The following is a 21,609-nucleotide window of genomic DNA, read 5'->3' as shown; positions in this document are numbered from 1 at the left end:
GTGGGCGTAGTCACGAGGGGGTACACTGTGACGTCGCATCAAACTTGCCACCTCATTGGCTACACTCTCTGGAGCCGTGACGTAGCGCTCAGCATGATTGGCTCGGAAAGGTTATGACGTCGTTGGACTAGGGAGCGGATGCGTCACAGTTCTTGGGATTACAAGGGTGAAGGTCGCGTGTAACCAGGGTCATGGGGAACAGTGACGTCAGCCCGGTATAGATAAACGTCATAACTATACCAATTTTAGGTGATACTGATCCAACTGATAAGGACAGGTAGAAATACAGATATAAATTACCCGTGTGGATAGAAGAATACAAGTATGAGTACAAACACAAGTACAGGTATAGATGTTGAGTACAGGTAAACATAGAAGCACGAGTACGGATACAAGCACAGGTACAGGGATCTCGAAACACACACACACACACACACACAGAAACCATCAATCAGTGTGAGTTGATATTAACATACCTACCCTATACCCATACCATGCCCATCCCATACCCCATACCCACCCCAGTACCACCACGTTGGATCACCTGAAGATTAGAACCCCCCTCCCCACAGCCTTGAGCATCACACGGTACCTGGAGACGGATTACAAATGAGAAACGGCAAACAGGTAATACCCGCCCCCTCCCCTCCCAAACCACCCCTCCCCTACCCTCCCCGCCACTCCTACCCTCCCCCCCACTCCTATCTTCCCCCTACCCCTACCCCCTCCCTAACCTCCCTACCCTACCCTCCCCTTGACGTTATGTTCTGGAAACTCATGACGAAGAATTTGGTTTAAAGTGACAGCGATGTTTAGTGGTTTTGAGTCTGAATTGGGGTGTGGGGGTAGTGAAGGGGAGGATGAGATGGCTTTAAATCATCCACTTTAGATCTATACTGTACGTTATGATTTCGTTATAAACACAACGTCCATACAGCACTATAAAGACATTCCTTATACATTACTACATACATACATCTAAACTATTTAATTAAAATCCTCCCAACTTATCTTAACTATCATCTAAGGCATAAAAATAAATTAGCGGAAATGAGTCACCACGCGTATTTTTGCTTCCGGACAATAGGTAATGCTGAGGCGGTGAAGGTCATGGCGGCAGAACAAAAGAGTGTTGGGGAACTTGACAACAATATGGCAGGAGAGATTTTATTCAAGGTTTTGGGTCGCTTTCTCGCCTTACAAGTGGTGTTGGATCTTGTATCCTTCCTGTAATGAGGGTATTTAGCTACTTATGAACGTATTTAGTCACTTATAACCTTATTTAACCACTTATGAACGTATTTAACCACTTATGAACGTATTTAACCACTTATGAACGTATTTATCTACTTATGAACGTATTTAGCCACATCTGAACGTATTTCTGTGTAACACTTTTCCACCATGAGAAAACTGACTTCATAATTTAAGAATTTAACTGAGGGAGTCAAGTATCAGTGACATTTACTTATACTAACCAGTGACCTTTGACACCATCATGAGCGTTTATATATTATAATGGTGGTGTTGTTATTGGTAGTGACATCATCAGTGTGTGTATAGAATGGTGGTGACGTCATCAGTGTTTGTATAGAATGGTGGTGACGTCATCAGTGTTTGTATAGAATGGTGGTGACGTCATCTCATGTGTTACGTGTGGTGTTAAGTTCAATAGGCCCAAGTCCTCATGGGCCCTAACCTAGTGGACCCCGTCTTTATGGGTTCTAATCTTAAGGGACCTACTCCATATGGGCCCCAATCTTAATGTGGTCTAGTCCTCATGGCCCTTAATATAGTGGGCCCTTATCCAATAGACTCCAATATAACTGGCCAAGCTAAAGATTTACAGGACTGGGGCCCATTAAGACTGGGGCCCATTAAGACTGGAGCCCATTTGATCTATAGCCTCAAGTGTCGGGTTCATGGCATTTCACGACACCTGATATCCTCTGTTGACCACATGACACCCGACACTATGACGCCATAACTTGCCACCATCCATGACTCCTGACATCTCGAGGGACCACATGACACCTGACATTATGACACCATAACGTGCCACCATCCATGACTCCTGACATCTCGAGGGACCACATGACACCCGACATTATGACACCATAACGTGCCACCATCCATGACATCGTGACAGTGACATGTGGCTCTATATTTTATCAAGATAATTCATGAGTTTAATGAACTATGTAGCAGAGTTTGAGATGCTGAGAGTTCATGACAGATGTCCTTTAGAATCTCACTAATGACAAGAGAGACTTGTTACTCATGACAGTAGTACTCAAGTGGCACTCACCAGATGGACTTAATTACTAATGACACTCATGATAAAAGCCATTTATGACAAGTGGCACTCAAAATAAGTGACACTCAATCAGATGGCAGTCATAACTAGAGATAAACCATTTAACAATAACTACGACAGGCTGTAATCAAAGTGGCACAGTACTCACAAGTGGCACTGCATGACAACTAGTACTCACACCATATGACACTTACAGATGGTACTCTTGGGTCGTAAATATGTCAAAGAGTATAAACGAAAGTGATACTCATGATAAGTGGTACTCATTAGTGGTACTCATAAGTAGTACTCATAAGTAGTACTCAGAACGATGGTGGCACTGAAAGTCGTACACATAAAATCATTACCTGGGTGAAGTTTACTTAATGCATCACCCCAAAAGTTGTACCATCGCCCCCAAAAGTTGTACCATCACCCCAAAAGTTGTACCATCACCCCCAAAAGTTGTACCATCACCCCAAAAGTTGTACCATCGCCCCAAAAGTTGTACCATCGCTCCAAAAGTCGTACCATTGCCCCAAAAGTCATACCATTCAAAATTTGTACCATCCTTTAAAAGTTGTACCATCGCCCCAAAAGTTTGTACCATCGCCCAAAGTTGTACCCATCTTTGGTTGCTTCCATCACCCAAAGTTATGCCATCACCCCCAAAAGGTTAACTTCTCGCCCCAAAGTCATTACCGCCGGCTCCAAAGAATCATGCCATGGCTCCAAAGTCATACCATTGCCCCAAAAGAAAAGTTTGGCATACCGCTCCCTTCAAAAGTTGTACCATCACCCCAAAAGTTGTACCATCGCCCCAAAAGTCGTACCATCACCCCCAAAAGTCGTACCATCGCCCCCAAAAGTCGTACCATCACCCCAAAAGACACGTATAATAATTTACAGCCCCCCCTTTTTATACCAGCTATAATTAAATCAATTGTAACTCATTCGCTGAACAAATATATGACAAAGAATTTACATTAAACTACAGGGTGTCCATAAATGATTACCATAAGAACAGTAATGCTCTAATGCTTTAATCAGGGTAATCATTTATGAACACCCTGTATATATATGAAGAACTATACAACATCAGTTTATGGTCATTGGTCTTTGGATATTTGGTGCAGTAATACTAACTCCATCTTACACATGGTAATGCACAGACACATTCTACCGAGGCCTGACACTTGCGAAGTTTATCATGTTTATTTTTCTCTCCTGGGGTGGGGGGGGTGTCGTACTCTGTCTTTATTCTCTCTTTATTCTTTATCTTTTAACCCTTTTACTTTCTTCTTTGGTAATCTTCCTCACCCTCCCTATGGCTACAGTGTTCTTTATGTCACCGCCTACAGTATGTCTCTCCCATCTTCCCTATGGCTACAGTGTTCTTTATGTCACCGCCTACAGTATGTCTCTCCCATCTTCCCTATGGCTACAGTGTTCTTTATGTCACCGCCTACAGTATGTCTCTCCCATCTTCCCTATGGCTACAGTGTTCTTTATGTCACCGCCTACAGTATGTCTCTCCCATCTTCCCTATGGCTACAGTGTTCTTTATGTCACCGCCTACAGTATGTCTCTCCCATCTTCCCTATGGCTACAGTGTTCTTTATGTCACCGCCTACAGTATGTCTCTCCCATCTTCATATAGTATAGTAAATCTATCTTTGTCTACAATACACAAAAAATACATTACCAATACAAAATCGTAATCCAAATACAAGTTTATTGTACACAAGTATGTATGGTACAGTATAGGTATTGTATTCGTAAAAATAAAGAATTGTGTACTACTGTATCTCTGTTACAAGCATTACACTTACATGTCTTGGTACACTTATACTTACATATTAAGGTGTAAGATTGAATATAAATACTGTACTTATTTGGTACTTATATGCTGTTGAACGCCAAAACTTGTCGTGGGCATTCTTACATTCTTGAAGTTTTTCACCAATGAGTCGATGGCAAAATACAACATTGACAACAACAAATAGGAAGCCTGTGCTCTGTCTGACCATCCTTACAGTACCATGGAATAAGTGCAGGCATAGTTATTCCTTGGTCTGTTAACCCCTTGTGTATGGGGTCCCCTTTGAGCTGAATAAAATCCCCTTGTGTTAGCCAAATAAAATATTAAATTTGGCATCTGTAGTGTGGTGGTTAAGCTCTTTAAATAATGGGGTTTAATTCTAAAGACATGAGCTAAGGTTCCTATTAATTTCTAAGCTTGTACTCACCCTAAAGACAGCATGAGCAGGGCTGATACGAGCCTCCCGTCCACGTCCTCCACCGAAGAGACGGTTCTTCAGGTGGTAAGCTCCCTTGTTCATGAACGACGAGATCAGAGTTCCTTCAGTTGCGTGAAAATAAAAAGCACAAAAGTCAGTCAGGTTATAGAAAAGTCATCAAGAAATACAAACTTGAATTTTCTTTATGATGAGAATGATGGAAAATTCACTCAAAGAATTTTTTTATGAAGTCAAACTAGAAAAGATATTGATTATAAAATTCAATGTATTATGACCATGGAAATATTAATACGTAATGTACAAACACCTTACAGTAAATGTTAACACACCATAGCTCAAGATCTGTCTATTCGGGTGAGTTAGTTTCATGCGGATATTTCTGCATAGGCACGAATGATTTTGCACCGAGTTTTTCTCGCAGTCTCAATCCATGCTTATGTTTTACACACAAATTTCCTCCTACTAATTTCATAAACAAAATACATGTGTAAAATATTTAACTAAAGATACTTTGTTATATTGTTGTGGTTAAAGTTCTTTATATCTTATATGTTATCAGTCATCGATATACTGTACAGGTATTGCAGTTCAGTATATGTGTGTTAAACTTAATCTATCATGGTAACAGACTGTCATAGATGTCTGTTATTGTCTGTATGAGTGTACAGTATCTATATTCAGGGGCTCCACTCTATGGCAAGATGTTGAAATACACTACAATATGTATCTACAGTACTGTATATTAAAAGTTGCAGGCCGTTAGTTAATATAGGTACAGATATTATACTGTAACAAACATACACAGCGCTGTGGTCGATGGTCTCTCACATTAGTAAATTCTCGTCAGTAAAGGCCACACGGCACAAATTTTGAGATTTGTCATAATTCACAAGAAACTATAAAAATCGCTAAATACAAACGTTACAATTGATATATTCTAACAAAATTGCATTATAGATATTTAAACCAATACAACCAGAGTTAAATCTATCATCAGCAAACAATGAACAAACTGATTCCATACTTCAAGAAATTAAACACAGACGCTGAAATTCTTGATGATAATTCAAGTTTTACGACAAATGGCAAAACTTATCCTGTACTGCATCATCTATATCCGGCCACATACAGTATTATTCGTTGATCAGCCACATACATTATTATTCATTATCCAGCCACATACAGTATTATTCATTGATCCAAGTACAGTTACCGTGTGTGAGGACCAACAGCGGGGAGCTCACAACAACATGCAATGGCTACTGGGGGGTTAGTTATAATGATGGACAAGTTACAAACGTTTCTCTAGTTGACGGTTCCAAAAGGACTTGATGGAGGCGCCTGGTGGGGGAAGGGGGAGGGGAAGGTTTTGAGGTGAGTAGGTGTGGGTGAATCACAAGAGACGCCAGCCAGGATTATTACCAAGCTTAAGAACACCACCACACTCCAGTTAGCTGTCAGAAGGTGTGTGAGTGAGTGAGTGAGTGAGTGAGTGAATAAGTGAGTGAAATAGTAAGCAAGTGAGTACTATATATATGTGTTCCTATTTACATGTCCAATTGTCTTAAGTATGTTTAAAAGCGTATTCAAGTTCATGATTAATTCCGGTATATACGTATTTACAAGTGAATTATGTACAGTATTCCTTAAGCTTCCTTCCCACAGCTGTAGCATTAGTAAAGTATTGTAACTATCATGTGTGTGTGTGGCAGCTTTAATGTGTTATATATTCATGTTGTCAGCACATCAGGAGTTAAATATTAAATCAGGGTATAAATAAGCCTCTTCACTCAACCACCAAATACGCACTTTGATTGAAATTTTGACCGTGATGTAAGCTATACGAAGGCCAGCTTGACCCTGAAGGAAGAAGGTAGAATGAGTTACAACAGTCACTCATAACAGGAGGAGGGAGGTTGAATGAGTTACAACAGTTTGAAGGAGGTAGAATGAGTTACAACAGTCATTCATAACAGAAGGAGGAAGGTAGAATGATATTAACAGTCATTCATAACAGGTGGAAGGAGGTAGAATGATCTATAAACAATCATTCATAACATCATCGTAGAGTTATGTCCTAGAGTGCCATAGAGCCGTGAGTTCATAACGTTCTTAAAACCATAGAGTTCCTGGAGCCATAAAGTTCTTAGAGCCACAGAGAGTTATCAGGACCCTATGAGCTTGGTCCTGTCAGGAAAGTCAATGAACCATAGACCTTAAATGAAAGCTAATCCATCGATGGAAGTTTGAGTTATTAGTTTATTTTGTTTTTATTTATCACTGGACATATGATGGGGAGGGGGATTCCTTAGTCTCTGATTAAGTATTAAAGTTGGGTATAAATTTCTAGATCATCTTGAACGTAAAGGTACAAATACTGTACTAGTTACCTAATTAGTCCAGTGCAATAGACCTCTGAGGGCAGCCTTACAGTTCTCAAACCCAAAGAATTATTTGGAATCTTGTAATAAAGCTCTAAAATAGGAGCCTGTGAGTTCTAAGGGCATGATATCTTAACCCTAAAACAGCAGCCATTGTCAGTGGGAGTTAGCTGTAGGGTCAAGAGCCATCATCAGTGGACATTTCATTATGTTGTGTTTCATTTTTGTACATTTGGGGGTGGAGTAGGGTATCTATAGCTGCTTCCTGCCCTTTCATAACCATCATCATCACATAAACACTCATGGTATCAACAGTTCTCATGACTTACAAATCAGTTCATATTTCACCAGCACAATATTATGTTAATCTTTAAGACATATCAAGTTCAAATATATCCATTCAAATTTGTACATTGAATTCTTTGAGTCAAATGTGGGTTATTTTGTTATACCAGGACCTAATTTATTCTTTAGCTACAGGATCTTTAACTCATTATTAACCCCTTGTGTACGGGGGTCTCTCTGTGATGAATAAAATCATATACTGTTAGCCAAATAATATATTAAAAGCAGCGTCCCCATAGTGAAGAGGTTAAGATCATTCACTATGGTACAGATTTTCTCCGAACTGAAACTCGCACAGTGACAAAAGTCAACCGCACTGCCTGGTCTGAGTATCTACATAAGTTAGATTTTAATATCGGAGTACAAACAGATAATGAGTACAGTACTAAGAGAAATATTTAACCTTGGTAGAGTAATAACAAAGCAGACATTATACTGACCAGCATCAGGGAAGATCCGGTGCTTGGAGGGGTCAACTTGACTCTGGGTCAGGTTCTCGACAACTTCTCCATCCTCCTTCGTGGAGAACTGTGCCCCTCTGTTGACAATGGCGGGAAAAACATTGATTATAGGTATGGATTTTAGTGAAGAAGTACAGTAGCATGCAAGAGTATGTACAATACAGTATATAAACAAGAGATCGTCATACTTTCTACCCTGTACACTCCCTCCGAGATGTACGTCCATGAAGGGGTTCAATGAATTCCAGAATGAAAATTATGACTCCTGTTGTCTCGGTAGGGTTGTCAAAATCCTTCATCCGGTGTGTCATATTTTTTCACACTAAATCGCAAATATACTTTTTGGAGTGAGTGTACATCTACAAAAACAACTTCAGGTAACTTCTATAAATAATAATTACTACAAAACTGTGAACTACAATACAGTATTACTACATATGCTGCAAAAAATATATATATACAGTACGTATATAAATTGTGTGTTAATAACAGGATGAAAATAGTACGAAGTCAGTTGTGTGTCGGTGATATTGTCTCGTGTCCACGTCACTGGTCGGTAACAATGATAAAATAATCCTTTAAACACTCCAGTTGTTTCCTCAATTTCTTCTCATTATCACATTGTGGATCTTGTGATGAAGCCATGAATGAATCTTGACTGAGAATGTTCCAGTTTCATGTAATTAAGCTTGGATGAGAGTGCTTCCATTTCACTACCATTCTCTTGCTTACCATCTAAAGCAATGCTCCTGAAATAATATCTCGTTCACGAGGAACATTAGTCGTCAACAGCAGCACCGCACACCACCTCGGGGACGCCCACACCCTCATCCCCTCCAGAAGGATGATAATTTTTTTGTAAGCTACATATTATTTCAAGCTCTGGAATCTATCATAAGAAATGAAAAATATTTTTACAAAGTGTCTATTAAAATTTTACATTTATTCTATATACAGTAACATTAAACTTGCTAAATACATTATGAAAACACCAAAATTTCTATACATTCTGAAAACATACTACTGTAATTTCTTTAATCAATATTACTGTACAGTACTACAATGGATCATGCAGCATCAGTGAATATTAATATGGGGTACAAAACGTCACTGTTTCATGGGACGTAAAGAAACTAAACCTCAGTATACGGCAGGAGTCCACTAAAGTTCAACAGGACATATGGTGAAAAAAAAAAAAAAGCAGGGCCAAGTGTGATATATTGGTGTGAGTTTAATATACATTTTATTAAAGTTCCATTAATTATGAGAACATGACAAGGTTATTACTATGTATAATATCTTGTTGATGTGTTATAGTCATGCATGCAGATAATCTCTATGTCCAGTTTATTTCACCTGAAGATTAGCCACCCCATTTTTTTTAAAGGGGAGAAAATAATAGCTGACAGTGACACGAGTGTAGAAAGTGACAGTACAGGTGTGAGCAACGAGTAGAAATATCAACACACAAACTTGCTCATATCTACAGTAACTTTTAACTCTCTAAATCAAGGCAAACAAGAATGCATAAAATAAAAATAAAAATATAAAAGTGAAACCTCTATTTAACGGACCACATGGAGAGAGAAGTCCGTTATATGGAGGTTTAACTGTACATAAACAACAATACAGTCAAAAACAAACACAACGACATAAACCACAACGCATCGTAAACAAATACAAGTGAAAATCATCTTTATCTTGGCAAAATATATTAGTTACGTCTTCACATGCAAAATTGTTACGTTAATACAATTGTGGAAATAAAATAAGGAGTAACACACATCCCAACGAATCAAAAATCTATTAAAAAATGTAATAAGGATAAAATAAGCTTGATATATAATTCCTGATTTGTAACAGGTATTAGCGGGTAACAGCCGACTGTCCGTCATTATAACGCAGTGTAATAAAATAGAAAAAATTTAAATTACTGTATACAAACGTAAAAAAAACACCACATTCCAGAATTAGCCTAAGTGAGTCTCAGATACAGGTGACGTACACACAGTCCAAGAAGTATCTGTACTCGGGGTGATTGACGAATATCAGAAGGAACACTGTGACTCCTGTTGTCTTGGTAGGGTTGTCAAAATCCTTCATCTGTTGTTTTATATTGTCTCAAACAAAATCGTAAAGATACTTTTTGGAGTGAGTGTGTTGTAGAAGTCATTATGTGTTTTAACTTTGAGTAAACGAGTCTTATTTCTGTACAGTACTTCATTCAAGGCATTGTACTGTATAACGGGAATGCTGTAAATATTTCATTCACGTAAAACTAATTGTAACTGGCTATTTGATAATGTTCAAAATTCTTTAGTTGTAGATCATATGTGCGTGGAAATAAAGAAAAGGATTAATATATCCAATCTTAATGCTTTATTGTTATTTTGTCTAATTAAATAAAATTTTGCACAAAAATTGATCTTGAAAACCTAAAATTATATTATCTTATACATTTATACTTGTTTATTTTATTTATTTATTTATTTATTTATTTATTTATTTATTTATGTATTTATTTGTTTATTTAATTATTTATTTATTTTTATGTTTTGTGAGCAAGAAATTGGTTGACTGATTATATATCTACCAAAGCTTCATAGTAACCACACGTGAACTGTTTCTGTATGAGTTGTATCATAGTTCTGTGTATCTAGTTATTTATTTTTCTTCTATAACAAACTTACAGCGATAATGAAATGAAGCAAAATTTGGTTAAGTTAGTTATGGCAGCCTCCACCTGCCCTTCAGCTGCCCTTACCACCCTATTTATTTCCACACCGGTAACAATCCTTAACAGCAAACAAATTACAAATAAAATTAAATCTTATTATTTTGGGATGAACACGTCGGGAGAACAATATAAAATGCCAGGTTACAATTCATTACAAACCACAAACTCTACGGTATAATACAACATCGACCAATGGACTGCTTAGGGGTCCATGACTCACACTGCACCCTCCATAACTTCAGCTAAGACGTCAGTGGAGGTCGCCTTGACAACATCACCGATCACACCTTCTCCCAGTTTGTTGCTGTGAATGTCAATAGTGCAGGCGGGGAAAGAGGCAGTTAACGGCCAACGCTCGAAGCCAGAATGATATCAGACTGACTTGAGTATGGCTAAAACTTAACACTATAAGTAGGACCTTGGCTCAAACTATACTCAAGCTAGATTGATATTATACTGACTTGAATACTCGGGATAAACCTTAAAACTAAAATATTTAAAGTAGGACCTTGGCGTCAAACTATACTCAAGCTAGAATGATATCATACTGACTTAAGTGCGTCTAAAGCTTAATACTATTGATAAATAAGACCTTGGCTCATAATTCAACCTCAAAACTAATAAGTGGTAAAGTTTTGCTCCTGATAGTGAATTGCCTAATGGGGCTGCACTAGTCTCCCTTATACTGTACTCTTGGAACATTGCTGCCCAGCCTATACTTTCTTGTCTGTGAATTTATATACAGTGAGACCTCTGTTTAACTGACTACAGTATATGAAGAGGAAAATCCGTTATATCGAGGGTCTGTTAGATAGGAAACCTCCATGTAATGAACTACTATACGTATAGAGATGAAAGTCCATTATACCGAGGGTCCATTACACGTGAAACCCCCGTCTAGCGGATTATATGGAGAGAGAAGTCCATTAAGGAGGTTCCACTGTTATAGTAAATCAACTTAAGACTTTTATCCTTCTTACAGTTCAAGATTTCTTTAATTATTTGATGAATCTAACACAAATATGTCCAGCAAATAAGATACCTAAGTCACTGATCATATTCAAAGGCTAAACATATGAAGATTTGTTATCGACTTCATTTTATTTTATGCAAATTTATTCTCTTTTAAGTTTACAATGATAGTGTGGTTAATGGAAAGTGCTCCAAGTACTGTGTGTGAACTGTAACATCCACCAATACAGTACTGTACCGTATGTCTGTGGTAGTAAAACACTGTACTTTTTAAGCATATTCAGCTGTATCCATGACAAACTGCCTGATGGTGTTGTCCTAGGCATAATAAGAACAATTACCACATTTTGATAGGAATAAATTTCCCCAAACCATCATTAATAAAAAGTTAAATCTCAAAGAAACATATTCAATGTGTTTTCTTAATGTGGTTCTCAGTGACACATTATTTTTCAAGTACAGTATAAGTAAATCATATTTCTTTTAAGGGTTCATATCAGGAGTTCTAGGATATGTTACAATATTGTTTCTTTTGTGTGTCTGTGTATATGTGTGTAAAAAAGATATTACTATGTGTTTTGGAGTCTAAAATTAATTACTGTACCTTGTCAGTGTTGATTCCCTGAACTAAAATACTTGTACAGTACAGAAAAATTCAGATGTAACATACTGAATTTTTTGCTTATTGGTTACTGTATGCTAAAAAGTTCAGAGTTGATTTGATACTAAATTTTACTCCCCAAAACATACAATAAATACCTTCCTTACATACAAACACATACAGATCCAAAAACAACATCGCATCAACCTTGGAACATATGATATGACCCCTTAACAAAGGCCGAACGAGAGTGGAAATAAGTATGAAGTTTTTATTTTTCATCGTTTTGATTTTCATTTGGCTATTAACTTCCTTAAGATATTGTATACTTTATTTGTAAGCAAGCATACAGTGTCCCTTGCATGTTACATTACTACTATACAATGCAATGTGTTGATATATGATTAACATGAGTTACAATCTTGAACTGTGTGGCAAAGTATTACTCAAATGTTGCCTCTAGACCTCTCTGCTACCTATAACATACAGCTATGTGTGAATACTTTACATTCTATTACAAGTAAACCATCAAACAATTGTTCCATCAGACTGTAATAAAATAAATTGCTGTTTGTAATTGGCATTGTTGATACAGCATTGAAAAAATTGGACTACAAACTATTGGGGAAAATTGATCTCAGGGTGTTAGCTATAGCCACAAAGGTGATTTTATCGGCTAAAGAGAGAAAACGTGTATCTCCTGTGAGCTGTTTTATTTAATTTCTCTCTCCTGCCATCTTAACCCTTAAAAGCCCGGGTGACGTTCCTCTACGTCCTTAATTTTCACGGTATAGTTTGAATGTCCAGGCAGGATGAAGTACTTTATAGAGGATATTTATTTACCTGGCAACTCATCTCATACGTAATCTGTATCTCAAGTCTAGTGGTCCAGTTACCCGTCAGCCTCACTCCTCCACGCCCTCATGATTAATGCTTCTCATCTAGAGTTGCTTGGTTTGAGTGGCATTGATATAGTATCAAATGACAAAGACAGTGATGGGGAGGAAAGAGACCCAGATGATGAGGAGTTTGTTGAGGCGGCCAGCGATGAGGACAGTGATACAATGGTACTCACTCCCCCCTACCCTCCCCACCAGCCACCCCGTCAGCAAGGCCGTAGTCATGGGTGCCGCGGTAGCCGTGTATGCAGGGGACCACGTGCCTGCCAGCCATAACAATACGCTTGGAGTGATTGCATTCATTTTAAGCCTGAAGTACTAGTTTCAGATCGAATTAAAAAAAAAGTGTAAATATGCCCGCGTTAGGGTCCAGTGGGTCTAACGTCGTCCAAGGCATAAGGGTTAAGGGAGAGAATAATATTTACCCGGGTCAATAAAGCGGTCAAAGGTAGATTGACACAACACCACTGACTAATAATAATAAAGACATTGTTGACACCATTGCCCACAGGTAGCAGAGAGGTTCAGAAGACTCTTTATATATGTTTGTGTAAGTTAGTAAAATTGCAATCTTAATATTCCAGTAAACTCTATCAATACATGAGCCAAAAATCTTAGAATTATTAAATTTTTTGCCTATAGTTGTGTGTGATAATAAAGCTTCATTAGTTATTGCTGCTAAGATTAATGTTGATGGATATAATACTGTTTCCAAGTGAGAGCTTAAGAGCAAACTTGTTTTATATTATTTAGTTTTATTATTTTGGCCCATATTTAGCCCAGTGAAATCTATTGTTTATGTGTCTGAACAATACATAAGAGTTTTATATTTCATGGTGGACATTACTCTAACATGTAAGGTAATTGTTGCATAATAATCTAACAATAACATCCATAGCATCTAGAATATATAGGAACAAACAAAATTAAAATGAACAAAAATAATCCAGGGGGTTCAGGAGAGGTGTGGTGTGGGACCAGGAAACTGATGCAGGCAAGAAGTGAACCAGGATTGTGCACACACTTGTTGGCTAACATCTACAGTACTGAATGGTGAGAAATTCTGTTAATAGAATTTAAAGTTGGGAAAAATAAATAAAATAAAAGTGAAAGGATCTGGGAGTCCTTCACAGCTTCCTCTGTCAACCGTGACAAGTGACCCACCATTAAACCTTACCCTAAGACAGCCTCCACGGCAGTGGCGGCAATGGCTCGGTACTTAGACGTCCCTGGCCCCACCTTACCCCCTGGCTGTCCAGGTAGCCCCCCAGGCATCCTAGGCTGTGTGGGAACAAGACCTGGGATACCTGAGGGCCCACCTGGCATGGAAGGTCCGGTTGGTACTGGTCCGGGCCTTTATGTGGAGTAGTGTGGTACATTATTACTCTCAAGTTAACTCTTCTATTATTCTTACTAACTTAAAATGTGATCAGGAGGCTGTTTTTAATATCATGTTAAGTTGGAAGGATTATATGTGTGCATTCCAATATGCTATCACAGGTTACATTATAATGTACCTCATTAAGGCAAAAAGTCTTCTAACATTGAATATAAAGCTAATTGTTTTGCGCTGAATATATAATAATTTACTCAGAGATATTACTTCCAATTGGTATAATTAAACAATACAAGAAGCTTCATAACCTGATATTACTTAAGGAGAATATGTAGTAACTGTTTTATGCCAAAATGCTGGTGTCTTGCTACCACTGGACTAAAAGTAGACAGATACCAGGCATGGCAGGATAACATGCCAGACATTACCCATGAACATCAATCTGGTTAATAAGATCGTCTGACACACCGCCACCACCGCCGCCACTGTTGTTCGCGTGTAAAGAAAATGGGAGAGTTAATAAGGGCAGGTTTATGTTGACAGTCTTTTGTTTCATCAAGTTCATTGTGTTTTATGAGAAAGATATCAAGAGTAATGGACTCTAAAAGTAAGTACAGTACATGAGTCAAATACAGTGAGCCATGAACTGTATCCACTTCACAGTACTGTTTCGCATCCCACTTTTATGGTTCAAACAAACTGTACCCGATAATTACCTCAATGTTTCATAATCTCTGCATGATTTTACAGACTGGTTTACCTTCCTTACACACACACACACACGCTGGTTATTTAATGTTTATTCTTACTCATGTCACTCACTCACTCACTCACTCACTCATGCAGCAATTCTCTCCATATCAATCCAACATGGGGTGTTTAGCTCTGGCTGGGACTATAACCACACTTCTATGGAACCTGTCTTTGTTTATACTGGCTTTATCTAGGAACACAACCCCCCCCCCCCTAGTACTGTATACATACCAAAAATTAAACACGGTCCTCATACACGTAAGATTTAAACCAATACAGTATTCTTGGGCGAGAGTCAATACTGTATGTAGTGGGATATAAATTTATATGGTACAGTCAGTATATGAAAATGCAAAATACCCTTTAGTAGCAGAAGGAAAGTTTAAGATTGGGTTAGATTATTCATGAGGTAGCTTGATGATTAGGGGTGAGGAGGTTTAGGATAGAGAAAATAAACTTCCCTCTCTAAAACTTTCAGCTGTTTTATATGCTGCTCCATATGTTGGTGGTAATGACGTGTACAGTTACCAGACCTTAGATTATTTTAGGCTTTATGAATCACCTGGAGATTATCCTTCTCCCAAGGCACTCATCTGAAGAGTCACCCCCCCCCCCCTTCATCAGTCTGATGTTTAACCACCCCAAAACTATCAAGGGGGGGGGAGGGGTTTAATCTGCAGGTGATCCAAAAAGTCTAAAATTTTAAATGGTTTTATTCATGGTCTTGGACTCATTTTCCCACCATTTAATTCTTCAACTGTATGTACTATGGACCATGTTAAAGGCTCATGGTAACAACAGTACGAGAATATAACAAATGCAGCGTGACATCCAGTAAGGGGACACATAAGAGCATTGTGTCTGATGATTCTGTTAATTTGGATGACCGTAGACTTTCTCAACGGATCATAATCTCACTTCACCTCCGTGTTTGCGTGATATGATACACATGTTACTGACAGTGGTATAGTAAACCCTCTCAATAATGGACTGCTCATTACCAAATATTCTCAATAAGGGACAGGACTTGCATGAAGTAGTCTGGTATTGGGAGGGTTTACTGTACTGTACATGAGTTATAATAGGAGGAGGAAGGTGATGGATCATTATAAACATGATGAGGTACAGTACAGGACCACACGTGTTAGACACCATAACTAAGTCCTATACCAAATCTAACTATTGCATTAGTTTAATAATAATCAAAAGACATAACCAGATCCCATGACCGATGATACAGAAGGGACTGTCCATACATAAAACTACACATCTCTGAAACAAAGAGAAGGTGAGGTGTAACTCTTACTTTGATACAAATTAATTCTGAAACACATTATGCCTGCCAGTAAATTTGTCACCCATTTTGAAAAGTACAACCACCACCACCACCACCTTCACACTAAAAATGAACCTTGAACTGAAAATAACAAGTTAAAATATTGATAAACTAGAGCAAAGTCTCTCCAAGAAGCAACGTATTATTAATAATGTATATGTGACGATGATCTTACCTGACGATCTTGCCAATGATGTTTGAGGCGATAGAGCCACCTGATTGGGTTGGCTGGCCACCACCTCTACCACCACCCCTATCATGGTCAAACATAAACAAGACATTAGACACAGCAGATAAAATTTAGGTAACCTGAAGAACCTCCACTCCAACTTACTTCTCCCTAAAGATTAACCATCGTAATGCTATTTAGGGTATGAGGTTTAGGTTAGGTTAACATTAGGGTGGTTAATGTTTAGGTGAAATAAGCTGGGCTGTAGAATATTCAAATGATCCTAAAATTCCACTCACAATTAAATAAATAAAGCATCACATGACACTTAGATAATTTTTCATTTGTGTACCAGAATCTTAAAAATTAAACTTAATATAGAGCAAAACATCTGTCAGTTACATCATTAGACAGTGTAATGGATACTTGATTGTAATAAAGACAACCATTAGTGTAAACATGTAGATAGACTTTAGTACAGTACAAAGGATAGCTAATGTTTCTTAATAAATAAGTATCAATGTTGAGATTAATGTCCTATTGGTGAAAATTAATTAAATATTTACAGTACATCACATATGGTACAGTCGCCTACACTTATACCTGATACCGTGGCTGATGCATTTTGTGAGACGTGGCAAACCTTTATTTGTTTACATTGTATTAAATCTCCTGGAATAGCCCTAAGGAACATCACAATAGCTGCCAGATTAAAGATGCTAGAGAAGTATTCCGCAGAGTTGCCACATCTCACAAAACACAGCGGCCACTGAACCAGGTATAAGTGCAAGTGCCTGTACGTCATTAACCCCACGGTGTAAAAGATGGAAAAGCCGAATAATAAAACTGGGAGACACTAACCCAACGAGTCCTCCGATAACATTTGAAGCTATACCAGAGAGGACATCATCTTGGTTTCTCTGTGGCTTCTGACCACCACCACCTCCTCCACTGGAAAGACAATAATATTAGACTTGCAGTAAAAAAAAAATATTGATTCATGTTTCTTTACCAGATTTTAATATATTCTTAAGTGATGCCATAATATCAATCATTCCTACAACAGTAAAATTAATCTTATATATAACAGTTTGAGTTATATTACAGCTATAGGCTCTAAGATACACACTGTTATACCTAATATTTGACCCACTGTTTAGCTTCTAATATACAGTACTGCTCAGGTGTATAGCCTAGTAGAGGGGGATGGAATATATGTTGGTTGGGGTCTAGTTCAGGGTACAGTTGACATGATGCTGTGTGTGCGTGTGTGTGTGTGTGTGTCCTAAAAATAGTGATTGACACACACGCACACACACACACACACACGAGAAGATATAAAACAAATATTAATAAGTGGGCTGGACAGTAACAGTGATGTAGTTATGACCACAAACAAGACCATTCATTATTTAAGCCTTTATGGATCACCAGAAGATTATCCACCTAGTGCTCACCTCAAGTTTCAACCCCCAGCATAACCAGCCTGAAGCTTAACCACCCTGAAACTATCTGGGGGAACGGGCTAATCTTCAGGTGATCTGTGAAGGCTAAAATTATGAATGGTCAAGTTCGTGCTCGGATCTGCTGGTGGGCGGAGAGAGAATTAAACCTACCTGATCAGATTGCTGATGTACTGGGAAGCCATGCCAGATATCAGTTCATTACCAATACCTCCACTTCCTCCTCCACCTCCACCTCCACCGCCACGACCACTGATAGTAAGGATCAAGCAAGCATATTTAAATACAGTAACAAAAATAAAGTGTAGTCTGAGGAGAATAAAGGTGCAACGGAAATATCTATCGGTCAAATGCAACTAAAATACTTAAGTCGTCTATATAACACAAACGTAATTTACTGTACTAAAATTGTGGTGTCTCTCCGTGCCGCGTTCCAGCACCTGTAATACAACACAAAATCAAGTGTAGAGGGAATATCATGCAGAAATGACATGCAAGGAAGCACAGCAAATTTCTACAGGGTTGTCAAGCTGAACATCTTGTATTCAGTTACCTGTTGATTCCAGTGACAAGCAATAGAGGGAGAAAAAAAAACTTGATTAGTATTTAGTCACACTGAAGATGATTATTATAGCCATGGTAATTAGCAACACATTTATCAGGAGTGAGATATAGTTTGGTCATGTTGAAGATAATACACTAAAGTAAGAGCAGAGTTAATGAGGCTACCCGATCATTCCTCCGATCACATTTGAGATGATCCCATTCAAGAAACTGCTGTCCACTTCTCCACGCTGAACTGCCTTCACTCTCTCGTCATTAGTCTCTTCACTAAGATTAGAAGTTAGTGAACCAGAATCAATGAAACGAATAAACACGTGATTAGTATAAATTTATCACACATGCATAAACAGTAATTGATTTTTTTATATCAGTTAGATCGTGTAGTGTAGTTTATTATATAAGTCGGACGTGCAAGTTCTTTGTGGTAGTAAAGTTTTATATTTCTCAATCATAAGTATTTAAAGTCATTAGCATGGTAAATGATAGAATAATATCATGCCAAATTGTACCTCATAATATTCTGGACGATTTTAGAAGCAATATTGGCGACGATCGGGCTGTTTGCATTTGCATCATTTGACGGGAGAATCTTTCCCTCTGTGTCCTGACTACAGTGAGAGGGAAACACACACACACCATATTAGTTCTAAGTCTCTCTTGTTTCCTCATATAACATTAATTTCATCTTTATCCTTGTCATTAAGGTATTCAGATATATTTAATCATGAGCCAACCAGTGAGGATTTATCAACAAAGCCTCAACTACCTGACGATCTCCTTGATGACAGAAGAGGTTACAGAGGCCACTATGTCATCGTTGACACCATCAACCTCGCCCCTGGTTGCTTGAGGCCGACCCCTAAACACACCCAATTACAAACAGTTTAGGAAATAATAAATCGATAATCCTTGTGACTAATATTGATACAGTACAGAGTAATTCTTTCCTTATGAGATTTATTAAAAGAAATCTACATCACTATAAAGATAATTTTTTTATACAGTAATATATATTCCATTCTCTTATCAGATATAAATTCCTATATTATATACCTGACATTCCTGACAACACTGGACACAATTCCTGACACCATTCCAGAGTTGAGGCCCGTCCTCTGTGTGGTGTCCTGTCCACTGTCACCACTATAATAGGGTAATTCATGTGTGTAAACTGGCCATTATCTTCGTGTGATGCATTAAAATCTATTTCTTATTTCAATCTGTAACTTGAATTTAATGGTACTAAATATTTCTCAATATATCTGTCTGTGAGGCATAAAATCTAATTATTTCTTATGTCTATGCCTGAAATTTAATAATACTAATTATGTCAATATATCTCTGAGGCATTTACTACTAAAAATTACTCCAGTCTATGCCTCTAATTTACCATAATATTACTAATTATATATCACTAAACTTTACAAATGAAGAATAAAGTTCAATACTGTATGTGGAATCTTATCTACCTGAACATATTACCAATAACAGAAGCGGCCATGTTGGACATAAAGTCACCGCCCCCAGAGCCACTGCCGCCTCCCTGGCCACCACGGTTCCCACTAGCCGAGTCAGATACAAAACGTTCAATTATAGAATGAGAATAAGAATAGGGTAAAGGGAATGAGGAAGTAAGAGACAAGAGAAAAACTAACAGAACATGAGAAAATCAAGATGGCGCTGATTAAAACACAAATCCTTTACACATATCAATATTTTGGAATTTTTTTAAAAGTCACACCAATGAGATGAGTTTTACTTAGTATATATGACCAATTGTTGATGTATTTTGCTGGTTACAAGACAGCATGGGTGAAAAGTACTGTAATTACCATAGATTCCCCGTAACTTGTGTATTGTGGAAACTATTAAAAGTAATGTATCAAGATAGCAAAGATAATACAGCACTGGAGTATATAACATGTGTTTGTGAATGTAAAGGAATTTATAAAAGTTCCGTAAATACCTACACAGTATCTCCAAGCAGAATAAAACTTAGCTGTCAGTAGACCAGTAGAGATATCATGGGCTTAAATTGGTCTATGAGAGAAGGTACACTATAGCCTCGTTAATTTGATAACAAAGGAGTTCTAGGTCATCCGAATTACCGAAAAATCGGAATTATAACAATCCAAATTAATGAGGTACAGTGTAATGTTTGTCTGGTGTGTGTGTGTGTGTGTGTGTGCGCGATCGACCTTGGGAATATGTATAAAATGAAGTTAAAATATAGAATAAATGTTGCATTATGACAAGATGGCTCACCTTTCACCTTCTGTGTGTTGACATGTTATGATCCACATATACTGTACGGTGTAAAATTAATAAGGCAAGGATTCATTGGCACACAGCTCGAACATAAACAATTACAAATTTTCCTATCACAGCCTATGACAATAACAAGACATTATACATTATACGTCAGTCATACATTATACATCTACGAATATTGAGCAGCAGATGTACGTACTGTAATGTTTTTGAAATCTGAAATACCGAGATGTTACATTAGAATTACACTACAGTCATCCTGAAATGTGTAAGTTGTTACAGCCAATACAGTATTATTATTCATGTGGAAAGTAAAGGAAACTGAATGAAATATTAAGTACAGTACACACCTGATTAGCATTTGTACAGACAGTGTATGTAAGTGATAGTGTTGTAGGTATGTTGAGAGACAGACAGACGGACAGAAAGTTTATGTTGTAGGTGTGTTGAGAGATGGACAGACAGACATGAAGTAAGTGTGTTGAGAGAGACAAGACAGAAAGACATGTTGTAGGTGTATGGAGAGATGGACAGACAGACAGTGAAAGACATGTAGGTGTATTGAGAGACAGACAGACATGTTGTAGGTATGTTGAGAGACAGAGACAGACCGAAAAAGATATGTTGGTGTATTGAGAGACAGACAGACAAATAAGAGACAAAATTATGGACAGTCTAGATGGAGGAATGCATTATCAAGAAACCTGGGGAGAAATTATGGGAAGTAGATCAACTATAATATCCAGAGTGACATAAAGATCCCT

The 21,609-nt window shown here is 37.8% G+C and overlaps 1 protein-coding gene across 1 annotated transcript in view; it reads right to left on the bottom strand.

The window, feature by feature from the left end:
• Positions 1-481: 481 nt before the first annotated feature.
• LOC121879213 (spidroin-1-like) overlaps positions 482-21,609 on the bottom strand; it is a 52,455-nt gene continuing 31,327 nt past the window's right edge. The window contains exons 15-28 of the mRNA XM_042385809.1: positions 20,044-20,136; positions 19,628-19,717; positions 19,341-19,433; positions 19,084-19,182; positions 18,164-18,262; positions 17,409-17,498; positions 16,554-16,631; positions 14,718-14,774; positions 14,131-14,307; positions 10,702-10,785; positions 7,724-7,821; positions 6,367-6,417; positions 4,546-4,658; positions 482-592 (exon numbers count right to left, since the gene is read on the bottom strand). Coding sequence (XP_042241743.1) covers positions 482-592; positions 4,546-4,658; positions 6,367-6,417; positions 7,724-7,821; positions 10,702-10,785; positions 14,131-14,307; positions 14,718-14,774; positions 16,554-16,631; positions 17,409-17,498; positions 18,164-18,262; positions 19,084-19,182; positions 19,341-19,433; positions 19,628-19,717; positions 20,044-20,136 — 1,333 coding nt within the window. The remainder of the gene's footprint in view (positions 593-4,545; positions 4,659-6,366; positions 6,418-7,723; positions 7,822-10,701; positions 10,786-14,130; positions 14,308-14,717; positions 14,775-16,553; positions 16,632-17,408; positions 17,499-18,163; positions 18,263-19,083; positions 19,183-19,340; positions 19,434-19,627; positions 19,718-20,043; positions 20,137-21,609) is intronic.

The sequence above is a fragment of the Homarus americanus genome, unplaced genomic scaffold, assembly GCF_018991925.1.
Source record: "Homarus americanus isolate GMGI-L3 unplaced genomic scaffold, GMGI_Hamer_2.0 scaffold31931, whole genome shotgun sequence".
NCBI classification, from domain to species: Eukaryota; Metazoa; Arthropoda; class Malacostraca; order Decapoda; family Nephropidae; genus Homarus; species Homarus americanus.
Note: the sequence above shows the minus strand (reverse complement) of the source record. Positions and strands in the feature narration are given on the sequence as shown.